The following is a 14,196-nucleotide window of genomic DNA, read 5'->3' on the forward strand; positions in this document are numbered from 1 at the left end:
CATGACCAAGTTCATCCCCTGGACAACCCATATGCCTACCGCACCCTCTACCTCAACAACCAGAAACACTCAAATCTCTTAATTCCAAATCTCTAAACCCAGACAAACTTCCTCCATAAGTAGATTGTTCGTTGTGTTAACATCATGGTCCCCGTTGTTCAATTGTCCCCCTTCTTTCCTCTACTTCTCTATGTACCTACAAAATTAATTAACACTAGTCCAAAATACACAGACACCATCAATCCACGCAATAAACAGCCGCCGAAGTTTAAAACAAGCAAAAACCCAATTTTACAGAAACCCATACAATGTTTTTCCAGAAAAAACAATGGAAATAAAAACCCAAACACATATCCTTTTGATCCAGTGGGTTGTGCGTGTATGAATATCCATTTGCGGTTTTAGGGTTTCGAATTTCCCCCTCCTTCATTCGAATCTGAGTTTCGAATTGCTTTTGTCCATTTGTTTCTTAACGCTTCAGATCTGAATTTTTAAGTTGGGGTTTCATTTGATTTGTGGTGTTAATTGATTTGAGAGTTTCAATTTGATTTAGGGTTTTGCATTGAAGAAGAAGAAGAAGAACGAGAGTTTGAATAAGATGAAGAGGGGTTGTTGTTTTGTTTCAGTTTTTTATTTTTCTAATTTAATGATATTTTTAAGTTTTTTAAATAAGTATAAAATAATTATAAATCAAAGAAAAGCCACGTGGAAATAAATTTATTAAAAAAATAAAAGAATTACACAGTTAGCTAGACACGTAAGCAGATTCTGCTGACATGTTTCAATGAGAGACCAAAAGTGGAAGAATCTCAAATGATAGGGACATAATCTAAACTTTTTTTTACAGGGACCAAAACTGGAATTCGCTCATATTACAGGGACGAAAAGGGATATTTACCCTATGAAATATCACACATAAGACACTATAGTATAAACTATTCAAGCTGACCTCAAATTAATAAGGGGTTATCTATTTCCCAGATTTTACACTGTATGAACCAATGAATTAGATGTAAAACTAGGCAGTCTTCATCGATGATGAGGCAGAAGAACAAATGATCAACCCTCGACGCCATAAGGAAAACCGAAAGACCAATTATGGAAGGAAATTCGTTATTGTCACTCTTAGGGACAATCACCTCATAATACTCCGAACAAGTAAGGGTGGAACTTGTCGGATGTCTACAACAAAGTGCAAACTTATTCACATGGTTACTAACATAAATACCTAATTATGACCCAAAATTCACCCACTACCAACTCTCCATTGATCATTCAGTTATATGGGTCACCTTGCATGACATTTGAAATAAAGCAACATAAATTCTTGATTACGACCCAAAAATCACCCACCACCTACACTTATACATTTACCCCTACAAATAATATACAATTCCAATTTTATCCCTTTCTCATTATCTTCACCCCCACAGAATATACCAAGTTTTATCCCTTTCAATGGTTTGTAGGGGTTAAAGTATAAGTGGTATCGGTATAAGTAGATCTGGTTAAACGAAATGTTAAAGCCCACTACAACTATAAGGGGATCCCATATGACTGACTTTAAACTGGGAGATTTAGTACTCCAAACAGTGGATGTAAAAAACAATGTCTACCAAGGGGAACTTATTGATAATTAGGAAAACCCATACAAGATCTTAATGAGTACGTGGACATGAGCCTACAAACTTGAAAAATTAAATAAGGTTCGCATTATGAGGATTTTGAATGCCTTAAAATTGAAGTTATACCACAATTAAATCACCAACATACCCACAATGACTATAGTCATTTGTAAGTCAACTCTACAAGATAATAAATCTGGAGTTGCAAAATACTAATAATTCTATCACTAACGTTTCACTAAAAGAAACAAAATAAATCTATGATAAATTTCCTCCCACTTATGAGGGAGATGAGTGGAGTGAGTACCCGACATGGCTATGTCCCCGCATCCCAGTAAAGAGGAGTAAAGCAAGGCCTCCATCGACGGAGCGTCACTTCTTCTTCCATTGTACAATGTTGTGATAAGAAAAATTAAACAAGTTTTAGATCGAACCAATCCATTGACCCAAATAGTTCATGGGAGAAAATTGAGTTATTTGGGTCCTGGAGGATTGACGGGGCGAACTGCTAGTTTTCGGATACGGGATATCCATCCTAGTCACTATGGACGCATTTGTCCAATTGACACCTCGGATGGAATCAATGTAAAGGGTAATACTAATTACGGGCAAGGCTTGAGTCTATTTCAATATGGAATCTTTGTCAATAAGAGGCTCACATATTATGGTGTTCTCCTTCCTGCCTTTTCTTGGGTTGTCCTTTTCATCTTCCTTGCGTGTTTCTAAGGATGCTTCACTTTCCTTAACCTCCAGAGGTGCCAATTTCTTTTTAATTCTTAGCTCCACTCTCATTCCCATTTGATTGGTAACCTGATTCCTTTCTTTGAATCTTGTGAAATCCATGATCATGGTGTTTATCGATTTGTACATTTTGTCCAACATTTCTCTATGTGTTCTTGGATGGCCTCTCGATTTATTGTTGCGATCATTCTGATGCTTTCTTGAGTAGTTTGCATGTGTAGCATGAACGCATTCTCGAACAAGAAATTTCTAGCTAGAGACATTCCATGTGGACTGAATCGGTTTCTTAACAAGTTGCCTGGTTGAAACGACAATCCATGTGGAGACGATTTTACTTACTATTCATTACTTAAAAACGGTTGGTGCACATGTCAAATTTAATCATCAATGACTTTTGACTTTTGTTCGACTCTCTACTGCCCTTCCATGATCTCCTAATCTAGAGTTGCACTCATATAATTTTCCACCTTGAGTTACTTATCATATCCAACAGTTCAAGATTGACAATTTTCTCCTTTTCACCAGCCTCCAACATCACCTTGGCCTTTCAGAGGCTCCCCCAGTCCTAGGAGATATAACCTATTTTTTACATGATCGCAAAGGCCAATACCGTCATCTTTAAGAGAGCACGAAAACCCTTGATGAAAGCACGGTCGCAACCATCAGATCATGGCCTAAATCCACTAAAAAGGTAGCAACCACGGGAGAAATTAATCACCACCTAGTTCAGTTTTGGATATGGGAATATTCACGTTATACTTCACGAAGAAAAAAGAAAAAAAACAATTTCAATTAAAGTAAAGGACAAAAACGTATTTAAGTTTAAAGTGTTTTTATCAATATCCAAATTTGACCGTATTATCGAAGCTTAATATTTCGATTTTCTATTTATTTATTTTTGTGTAAGTTTTGTTTTTGAACGGGTACGTAAGTTTTGTTAGAAGGCAAATAAATAGCAACAATACTTACTCTTTGATTAGAACAACGCTGTCCATGGCGTTCATATCGAATGAATTCATTGAGTTCATTGATGTAAAAAAAATAATATTTATTATTTTTTTAGTTTTTAGTTTTTAGTTTTTTTTTTCCATCTCAAATAACTGAAGTAAACAAGTGTAAGCCTTCTTGTGGTTTGGAAAGAGACAGATCCAAATTGTCGCAACAAAAGTCTCTTCTATAACTACTTTCTTAATTAACTGTTCCTTCTTTTTTTCCAACTGCACTTTGTCTCAATTATTCCAATTTTGCTTTTGTCTCAAACCCAACAACAAGGTATATTTGTTGTATGTTGTAGTACTCTTAAGATGTGAAGATATTCATTAATTTCAATGCATGTGAAACTTACGTCAATTTAATAATCAAAACTGAATTACACTTTCTGTAAACTTATATGAATGCACTATCTAATATTCTTCTGTGGATTTTTTCTTTAATGATGATTGTTGTATAGGGAGATTGGTTTAATTTGTCACACTGATTAATTAGTGTTTTAATGTGTATAAGGTTGTACAATGGTGGGAATAACATTGCTTGTAGATCTATGGAGGAAAAACCAACAAAGCTTTAACAAGGCATATACCAATCCATCTTCTTGGCTTTTTTCTACATCTGCCACTGCTGCCTCAATTTCTGCTGGAGCCTCGTTTGCATCAAATGATTTCTTTGGGTATCATCTTTCACCATTTTTCCTCTACACATGAATTTTATCCAAATGTAATATCAACGTTCAACATTTTATGTTAATCATGGTTGTTTTATCATGGATTAATGAGTTTTTTAATCTTCTTTTATGGTATAGTGTGGTATTACTTTGCATGAATGCATGATTTTGTAACCAAAAAAGAATGCATGATTTTATGATCAAGATTTCTTGTGGTTGGAATACCCTGGATTATGCGCAGTCAACACATTAATGATTGTTGGATCAAGATCAAACGATCCAAATTTTAAGTTTGATGTTTTAGATATTTTTTTTTTTAAAATCAAATATGCATATTTTGTGAACTGTATGATCCAAATCCAACAATTATCGATGCATTGACTGCGTGAATAAATTAAGTGATATCCCAATTGCAGAGAATCTATTTTCATACTTTTCCTTATTGCAAAAATTCATGTCCAACTTTTATACATTTTATCATGATTTTTGTATAAAAATATACATTGTTGTTTGAAATATAAGAATAGTTGAAAATTGAATGTTGGCACCATTCCTCATTAAAAACCATGCCTTTAACTTTATTTTCCCTCCAAATTTCCCTTCTTTAGTTAACATTAGAACACAAAACACTCAGTTTCAGGACACCAGTGGCATATTGTGATGCTGGAGTGGCAACTGCTGACGAACACCTTCCCGGCATTCGAACTTCGCCAGGGAAATATTTTTACCATGATTCTCTAAAGTATGGTGTAAAGACCTACAATTTTGAACTTAAACCATTGTGGTCTGCTTTTGAATTGAGGTCATTTGGACTGATTTCATTGAGGTCATTCTTGATGTTTTATTTGCCTCTTTTGGAGCCTCATGCAAAGATGGAACAAGATCATCATGACTTATTTCTAGACAATCATGATGAACTTCGTAGCAAGCTCACTGTTCCTTTCAAAAAGTCAGTGCTCCAAATTGTCAGGGAGGTAAGCCTTATTATATGTATTCCATAGTTAGTGAATAAAAAATTATGGCATATGCAATATTTACAATAACATTGTTCAACAGATTTTTCTATAGACAATTGTTACTATAACATTGTTTCAAATTCATCACAGGTTACGGTTGTGACAACTAGACGCATTTTAGAAAGAATTACTTTCCATTATGGTTCAAGAAAAATGGCATGGAGACTTATTAAAGGTGTTCTTATATACATATAAAAATGAACATAACAAAATCAAATAAACTATGATCCTATTCTATCAAAATTTTCGGCATTCAACTTATGCGTTCTGGTGAACAGATGTTCCTACATCGGCAGCTCGCAAGGCGGGAAGGAAAATGCCAACATATATTTACTTCTTTTCAGTGAGCAAAGCAACTTGTCGAGGTCAAAACAATTAATGAATGATCAATTATATTTTTATTATAAGGTTGATTGATTTTTTTTTTACTTATAACATTTTTTTGTGCTAATGTTTGTGTATAGGTAACATGCTTGGTATTGCAGCATCATGGATTGTCCAAGTAGGGGTCAGAATATTTCAATTCTTTGCTACAAAGTCAAGAAATGAGGATGGTAGCATTAACAAAGCTGAAAGAAACAGAATTTTTAAACAGAAGGTTTTCTTAGCTACACTTAGGTGTAATGCATCTCTAATTTTTGCATCTATTGGTGGAGGGATTGGAGCTACCCTTATTCGTCCTTCAATTGGCCAGTGGATTGGTAAGTTTATCAATAAGTCAAGTCATTCAAGCACTATCACAATTGTTTAAGGTTTCTCTACACATTTTATTTTGTTAAACCAAAAGTAATGCAAAGTGCATTACCAAGATAGATTAATAAAATATAAGCATACAAAGAAAGAAGAGAGGGATTAGGCCAAAACCTCTTTAAAAGGAAGTGAACCTGAAGTTAGGTAAATTTAACCTATTTGTGATATAATCCTACCTAATCTGTAGAGGAATGGAAGGGAACCAAACAAATGAAGATAGAGCTAAATCTATATTAGCAAAACTATCCGCACGTAAGTTCAGGTTTTTCTACAAATATTAAGAAAGACCGTAAATGATTTAATAATTTTTTCAAATTATTTTTATTAACTATCGAATGTTAGTTATTGTCGTAAATATGTAATCGAGTATGATGGCAAGTTGTGTGAACATTATTTATTATGGAGTAAAATTAAAAAAAAAATTGTCTTGAAAATAGTCATTTAGAAATGGAGAGAGTAATTAATTACTTAAATTTCATTAGCATGATTATTCATAGTTATTTAAATTCTATGTTTTTCAGGTTGTACCGTTGGTGATTTGACTGGTCCAGTTATTGTAGCAGTTTTTGCTAATAGAGTTCTTCACTGGGACCTTTAGGGCTGTTTATGTTTTTTTTTTTTACAAAGTCATTTCCATTTCAAATAAGTATGATGTATCAAGGATTCACGATTTTTTGTAGCACTTAAATGCCATTTCTTATTTAACCATATCTAACAAGTGGAACTCTTGCATTCATAAGATAAGAACCATTCCCTCAAAAAAAAATAAAGATAAGAGCTTGTTGTTGTTTCAAAATAGTTCCAAATATAGATGTGTGGATAAGGTGTTATATAGAACTATTTGTTTGATTAATATATTCTATTTTGCGTGCAATAACTAGAACAAGCACAATATCGTAGAAGTAAACCGTCTAATACCAAAACGGGGATTAGATTTAGAGGTTCCAATACATTTGAGGTGTGTGTTCACATGGGAAAGGTTAATCCTTTCCCACCATGGGAAAGTTGGATTCAATGATTAGATTAAGTGAAGAACATATTCTTAACATGCTCTCTCAACACTAGATTTTTCTTCACACTATCTTCCAACAATTTAAAAATTCTGAAAATTAATTTTCAGAAATTAAAAAAATCGAAAAAATATAAAAAAATTCAGATAATTTTTTTTTTTAAATTCTGTAATTCATTTATTGAATGTTAGATTTTTGTTTTTTTGAAAAAAAAATTATTTCAATAAAAATAAAATTTTGGAAACTAAGTTTTTATTTTTCTAAAAAGAATATATTTTTTAATTTCATAATAAAATAAGATATTCTGAAAAATAAAATAAAAATCCTAAAAAAAATATTTTGAAATTAAAGTATTTTATTTTTCTAAGAAAATAAAATTCTGGAAAATAAGGTTTTTGAAATAAAATTCTGAACAATTTTTTTTTTCATTTTTTCAAAAAAAAGAAATTCTAACATTCAATAAATGAATTGCAGAATTTAAAAAAAAAAATTATCTGAATTTTTTTATATTTTTTTGATTTTTTTAATTTCTGAAAATTAATATTCAGAATTTTTAAATTGTTGGAAGATAGTGTGAAGAAAAATCTAGAGTTGAGAGAGCATGTTAAGAATATGTTCTTCACTTAATCTAATCATTGAATCCAACTTTCTCATCCTTTCCCATGTGAAATGCCACCTACATTTGAATGGCAGCGTATTGAATTTTGCTTGTACACCTTAAACTGCAAGCACAATTTTGCATCAATGGCGATTCAATTGTGTGACCATGGATTCTTGTATTGCTGGTCGTAAGGAAAAATGAGAGGTAGAGATAGAGAGAGAGGCGGTAGCTCTAGGCATCGCTTAATGAGGTACAACAAGGTGAGGAGGGGTTCAAGCAGGGTGCCGAAAATTAGGGGGATAGGGGAGATTGAGAGGACGTGATCGGAAAGCGTCAAGACATGATGATTGAGGTCAGGACAGGCAACGGGAGATCAAGCGGCAAGGAGGTGGTTTGGGCATGGAGTCAAGGCAGTCTAGGTTTAGGGGTTTTGTGGAGGAGGATCGTCATTCTATGGAACGGTATCTATCAGCATTCTGAAGCTATAGTCGAAGTCACATTAATTGTAAGGTGCGGCGATCACCTATAGAGGAAAGGGGGAGGCGCTTGATTGATGGTGTAGCCTATCCACCGTGATCGCGTGAGGCTTTGGTTGGAGATTTCGGTGAGTCTGCGATTTCCGATTACAAAAGGTTTGTCACTTTCTATTTTACGAACTTTCCGAAAGAAAAAAAAATTCTCATTTTTATTTACGAAAGACTTTTGAAGTATGTGGAATTCTCGAGAATGTGTTTGTTGCTAGTAAGCGTAATGTCTATGGTGAATTGTAGGGCTTGGTGAGATTTTCTAAGGTTTAGGGATGTTGCCAAGTTGTCGTATGCTTTCAATGATGTATGTTTTGGTCAGTGTAGTATCCGTGCAAAAGTTGACAAGGGTTCATAAGTTTGCCTTGAAGGAGTGGAGAAGGGTTAATGAGGAGAAAGGGGTGGTGATGATGGAAGGAAGGTTGTTAGAGATGAGGGAGAAAGAATTATTAGGAAGGAGGTGCATGGGAAGGTCGTAAGGGAGAGGGAAAAAAAAATTATTATGAGGGAGGTGCATGGGAAACTCTGTAAGGGGGATGGAGAAAAAATGATGAGATTGGGCAAGGGAGGCGAAGGAGAAGGGGGAAAAGAGGTGGGTTTAGTGAGGGAGACGGGGGACGAGGTGGAGGGAGTGAGGGTAGGATAGGTGGAGTTAGGATTGGGGGTGACAAGGGGAAGGGTAGAGGTGCATGAGGTTCCTCGTGTATTTAAAGTTATAAAGGGGTCGAAGGATTCGACAGTTATTAGTAGTGGTGGTCAAAGAATTCTGTCGCAAAAGTTGGTCTGTATGTAAAGGTCGAATATAGATGATTTAAAGTCGGCAGGGGAGGGAGTGGTAGTGACGGTGATTAATGGGGAAGCTATATTGTTTGTTCAAGAGCGAATAGAAGATATCGGATTTAAAGATTTAGATATTATACCAATGGGAGCTGATAAAGTGTTTATTCATTCTCTATCAGAGGAAGATGTTATGTTCCTAATTGATAGGACAAATCATTTCTTTCGTCATTTTTTTCTCTTCTTTTTTGAGGTGGGATAAGGAGATTATGCCTTTTCAGAGGGGTGCTTGGTTGCGATTATATGGCATACCTTTGCATGTGTGCAATGAGAATTTTTTGAAACTTTTTGAGATGGATTGTGGTCATTATCTTCGAACGGATAGTGTTACTTTGGACGAAAAACTAATTTAGTCCTAAATTTTATGTTCTATAATCTAAGTTGTGTTTGATCTGTATGTACGTTTGACGAAAAAAAATGTTTGTTGTAATTTTTTTTTTTGACAACTCGGTATCCGATCCAAGAATCGACTAATCCGAGGGAACTAATCCCACCGCCCACTTACGGGGGCCCCGTTTAAAGCCAGAGCAAGCTCTGTATGGACTTAGCCCACCGAAATTGGCACCAGTGGGAATCAAACCTGAGACCTCTGGAGGAGCAAACTCCAAGATCCCAAGCCAACTTGGTGGAAAAATTGATTCAAAACTGATGTAGGAGTACATCGGAAATTATTTCAATGATATCGGGAAATAACTTCCAATACCATTGAATTGTAACTTCCAATCATTATAAAAAGGACAATTTCAATATTTTAGGGGGCTTATTCGTAATTGAGGGGCCCTAAAAATCAATATCCTATAAAGTTGGAAGAATAAAGCAAGAAAAAGCCCAAAGCATTTTAATGGGCTCTATATTTCAGTTAGGGTAGCCAATATCGGTTAGACTATTACTTTTCACAACCTATCCATTTCTCGTGCGTCCTATATTTATGTGATTTTCGAATTTTAGATTCGAATTGAGTTTTTTCATTCTTATGGGATAAAAAAATTGAGTTTTTCACCAATTCGGATTCTATAATTCAAAAACCTCAAAAAATATGGCGTGCTCCATGTTTTTTTTTTTTTTTTTCAGATTATAGAATCCGAACACCTCCTAAACAACCCTTATTCAGAGCAAAAACAGTTTGGATTATTGTATCAGCGTAAATTTTGAGCATGTTTATAACATAGCTAGCTAGTTTAAGGACCATATTAATATTCCTAGCTCGCATCCTTCTGTTTTAGGTCATTGTTAGTCTTTCTTAGTTTAAAATCTGGTTTTTGGGCTACTTGATCAAATTGCTCTGAAACTTTCTAATAAAATCATAAAGAAAAAAAAAAATCAAGGATTAAGACTCTCTAAGAAGGAACTTCTTGTAGGATTCCGCTCCTCAAAATAAAAAATTCCATCGTTTATACCCATTTTCATTTTTTAAATTTTTTTCATATTCTCAAAATAATCCTGAAAAATTTGCATTAGTTTTATTTGATTTTTATAATTTTATTTGACAAATTTTTATCATTTTTTTTTTACTTTGTTTTATGGTTGTTTTTAAAAGCAAAATTCAAAACTTCTGAAATGAGAAAGATTTTGATGGTTGATTATGTATAAACATATTTTTATATTAGTTTAAACTGCACTTTTCGCCCCCTAAGTTTTAAAATGTTGTGATTTTATCGAAACACATCTAAACTGTGTTCAGATTTTATAATCCAATGAACATTTTTGTAAAAACAATAGAAGGCGTAAGAAATAGATAGGGTGGAATAGTCTATCGGTTAAACAGAGGCAAATATTATGTCTAGAGTAGAGTATAAATGCCAGTATTTCCAACTTCTAGAGTAATATTTCCAACTTCTAGAGTAATACATGTATGCACATGCAACCACAAAGTAGCTAGTAATAACTTCTAGAGTAATAATTTACTTCTTTTCTGTGAGCAAAGCAATTTGTCGAGGTCAAAACAATGAATGATCAATTATATTTTTATTATAAGGTTGATTGATTTTTTTTTTTTACTTATAACATTTTTTTGTGCTAATGTTTGTGTATAGGTAACATGCTTGGTATTGCAGCATCATGGATTGTCCAAGTAGGGGTCAGAATATTTCAATTCTTTGCTACAAAGTCAAGAAATGAGGATGGTAGCATTAACAAAGCTGAAAGAAACAGAATTTTCAAACAGAATGTTTTCTTAGCTACACTTAGGTGTAATGCATCTCTAATTTTTGCATCAATTGGTGGAGGGATTGGAGCTACCCTTATTCGTCCTTCAATTGGCCAGTGGATTGGTAAGATTATCTATAAATTATTCAAGCACTATCAAAAAATTTTAAGGTTTTTCTACACTTTTTTTTTGTTAAACCAAAAGTAATGCAAAGTGCATTACCAAGATAGATTAATAAAATATAAGCATACAAAGAAAGAAGAGGGGATTTGGCCAAAACCTCTTCAAAAGGAAGTGAACCTGAAGTTAGATAAATCTAACCTATTTGTGATATAATCATGCCCTACTATGTGGAGGGAGGGAAAGGAACCAAACAAATGAAGATAGAACTTAACCTATATTAGCAAAATTATCTGCACAGGAGTTCAGGTTTTTCTACACATATTAAGAAAGACGGTGAATGATTTAATAATTTTTTAAAATTATTTTTATTAACTATCGAATGTTAGTTATTGCCGTAAATATGTAATCGAGTATAATGACAAGTTGTGTGAACATTATTAACTATGGAGTAAAATTTTAAAAAAATTGTGTCTTGAAAATAGTCATTTAGAAATGGAGAGAGTAATTAATTACTTAAATTTCATTAGCATGATTATTCATAGTTATTTAAATTCTATGTTTTTCAGGTTGTGCTGTTGGCGATTTGACTGGTCCAGTTATTGTAGCCGTTTTTGCTAATAGAGTTCTTCAGTGGGACCTTTAGGGCTGTTTATGTTTTTTTTTACAAAATCATTTCCTATTTCTAAAAAGTATGATGTATCAAGGATTCAAGATATTTTGTAGCACTTAAATGCCATTTCTTATTTAACCATATCCAACAAATGGAACTCTTGCATTCATAAGATAAGAGCCATTCCTTCAAAAAAAAATTAAGATAAGAGCTTGTTGTTGTTTCAAAATAGTTCCAAATATAGATGTGTGGATAAGGTGTTAGATAGAACTTTTTGTTTGATTAATATATTCTATTTTGCGTGCAATAACTAGAACAAGCACAATATCGTAGAACTAAACCATCTGATACCAAAACGGGGATTAGATTTATATGTTCCAATACATTTGAATGGCAGCGTGTTGAATTTCGCTTGTACACCATAAACTGCAAGCACGATTTTGCATCAATAGCGATTCAATTGTGTGACCGTGGATTCTTGTATTTCTGGTCGTAAGGAAAAATGAGAGGTAGAGATAGAGAGAGAGGCGGTAGCTCTAGGCATCGCTTAGGGCAATCGATCCGGTCGTTTTCGCCGAAAGTGAGGTACAACAAGGTGGGGAGGGGTTCAAGCAGGGTGCCGGAAATCGGGGGTATAGGGGAGATTGAGAGGACGTGATACCGAGACATCGGAAAGCGTCAAGACATGATGATTTAAGTCAGGACAGGCAGCGGGAGATCAAGCGGCAAAGAGGTGGTTTGGGCATGGAGTCAAGGTAGTCTAGGTTTAGGGGTTTTGTGTGGGAAGATTGTCATTCTAGGGAACGGTATCGATCACCTATGGAGGAGAAGAGGCGACGCGTGATTGATGGTGTGGCCTATCCACCGCGATCCCGTGAGGCTTTGGTTGGAGACTCCAGTGACTTTGCGATTTCCGGTTACAAAAGGTTTGTCACTTTCTATTTTACGAACTTTCCGAAAGAAAAAAAAATTCTCATTTTTATTTACGAAAGACTTTTGAAGTATGTGGAATTCTCGAGAATGTGTTTGTTGCTAGTAAGCGTAATGTCTATGGTGAATTGTAGGGCTTGGTGAGATTTTCTAAGGTTTAGGGATGTTGCCAAGTTGTCGTATGCTTTCAATGATGTATGTTTTGGTCAGTGTAGTATCCGTGCAAAAGTTGACAAGGGTTCATAAGTTTGCCTTGAAGGAGTGGAGAAGGGTTAAGGAGGAGAAGGAGGTGGTGATGATGGAAGGAAGGTTGTTAGAGATGAGGGAGAAAAAATTATTAGGAAGGAGGTGCATGGGAAGGTCGTAAGGGGGAGGGAGAAAAAAATTATTATGAGGGAGGTGCATGGGAAAGTCCGTAAGGGGGATGGAGAAAAAATGATGAGATTGGGCAAGGGAGGCGGAGGAGAAGGGGGAAAAGAGGTGGGTTTAGTGAGGGAGACGGGGGACAAGGTGGAGGGAGTAAGGGTAGGAGAGGTGGAGTTATGATTGGGGGGCGACAAGGGGAAGGGCAACTGTGCATGAGGTTCCTCGTGTGGTTGAAGTTATAAAAGGGTTGAAGGATTCAACAGTTATTAGTAATGGTGGTCCAAGAATTCCGTCGCAAAAGTTGGTTCGTATGTATAGGTCGAATATGGATGATTTTAAAGTGGGCAGGGAAGGGAGTGGTAGCGACGGTGATTAATGGGGAAGCTATATCGTTGGTTCAACAGCGAATAGAAGATGTTGGATTCAAAGATTTAGATATTATACCAATGGGAGCTGATAAAGTGTTTATTCATTCTCTATCAGAGGAAGATGAAGATGTTATGTCGATAATTGATAGGGCAAATCATTTCTTTCATCATTTTTTTCTCTTCTTTTTTGAGGTGGGATAAGTTGATTATGCCTTTTCAGAGCGGTGCTTGGTTGCGATTATATGGGATACCTTTGCATGTGTGAATTGAGAATTTTTTGAAACTTTTTGTGATGGATTGTGGTCATTATCTTCAAACGGACAGTGTCACTTTGGATAGAGAAAGGTTTGAATTTGCTGATGTTCTTATAGTTAATCTTATAGGGACGAAAAACTAATCTGTCTGTACGTTTGACGAAAAAAATGTTTGTTGTAATTTGATGTTATATTTGGTGAAAAATTGTTTCAAAACCGATGTAGGAGTGCATCAGAAATTATTTCAATGATATCGAGAAATAGCCTTCCATGGACTTCAAAAAAGAGATCCCAAAATAACTTCTGATACAAAAGAAACTTGGGAACATTGTAACTTTTGATGCATAAGAAACCTGAGAAATACGCAATAGGAAGATAACTTCCAATACCATTAATTGTAACTTCCAATCATTATAAAAAGGACAATTTCAACATTTTAGGGGCCTTGTTAGTAATTGAGGGGGCCTAAAAACCAATATCCTAAAGTTGGAAGAATAAAGCAAGAAAAAGCCCAAAATTTTTAATGGGCACTATATTTCAGTTTGGGTAGCCATTATGGGTTAGATTATTACTTTTCACACCCTATCCATTTTTCGTGCGCTCTATATTTATGTGATTTTGGAATTTTAAATCTG

General features: G+C 34.7%; 1 protein-coding gene across 1 annotated transcript; it reads left to right on the forward strand.

Moving 5' to 3' along the window:
• The first annotated feature begins 3,877 nt into the window (after positions 1-3,877).
• Positions 3,878-11,676, forward strand: LOC11428478 (uncharacterized). Its single transcript, XM_024780591.1, has 6 exons — positions 3,878-4,032; positions 4,667-5,000; positions 5,133-5,217; positions 5,321-5,407; positions 5,507-5,743; positions 11,600-11,676. The coding sequence occupies exons 1-6, from the start codon at positions 3,878-3,880 to the stop codon at positions 11,674-11,676; spliced, it is 975 nt and encodes a 324-aa protein (XP_024636359.1).
• The last annotated feature ends 2,520 nt before the right edge of the window (positions 11,677-14,196 follow it).

The sequence above is a fragment of the Medicago truncatula genome, chromosome 4 (genome assembly GCF_003473485.1).
Source record: "Medicago truncatula cultivar Jemalong A17 chromosome 4, MtrunA17r5.0-ANR, whole genome shotgun sequence".
In the NCBI taxonomy this organism is placed as follows: domain Eukaryota; kingdom Viridiplantae; phylum Streptophyta; class Magnoliopsida; order Fabales; family Fabaceae; genus Medicago; species Medicago truncatula.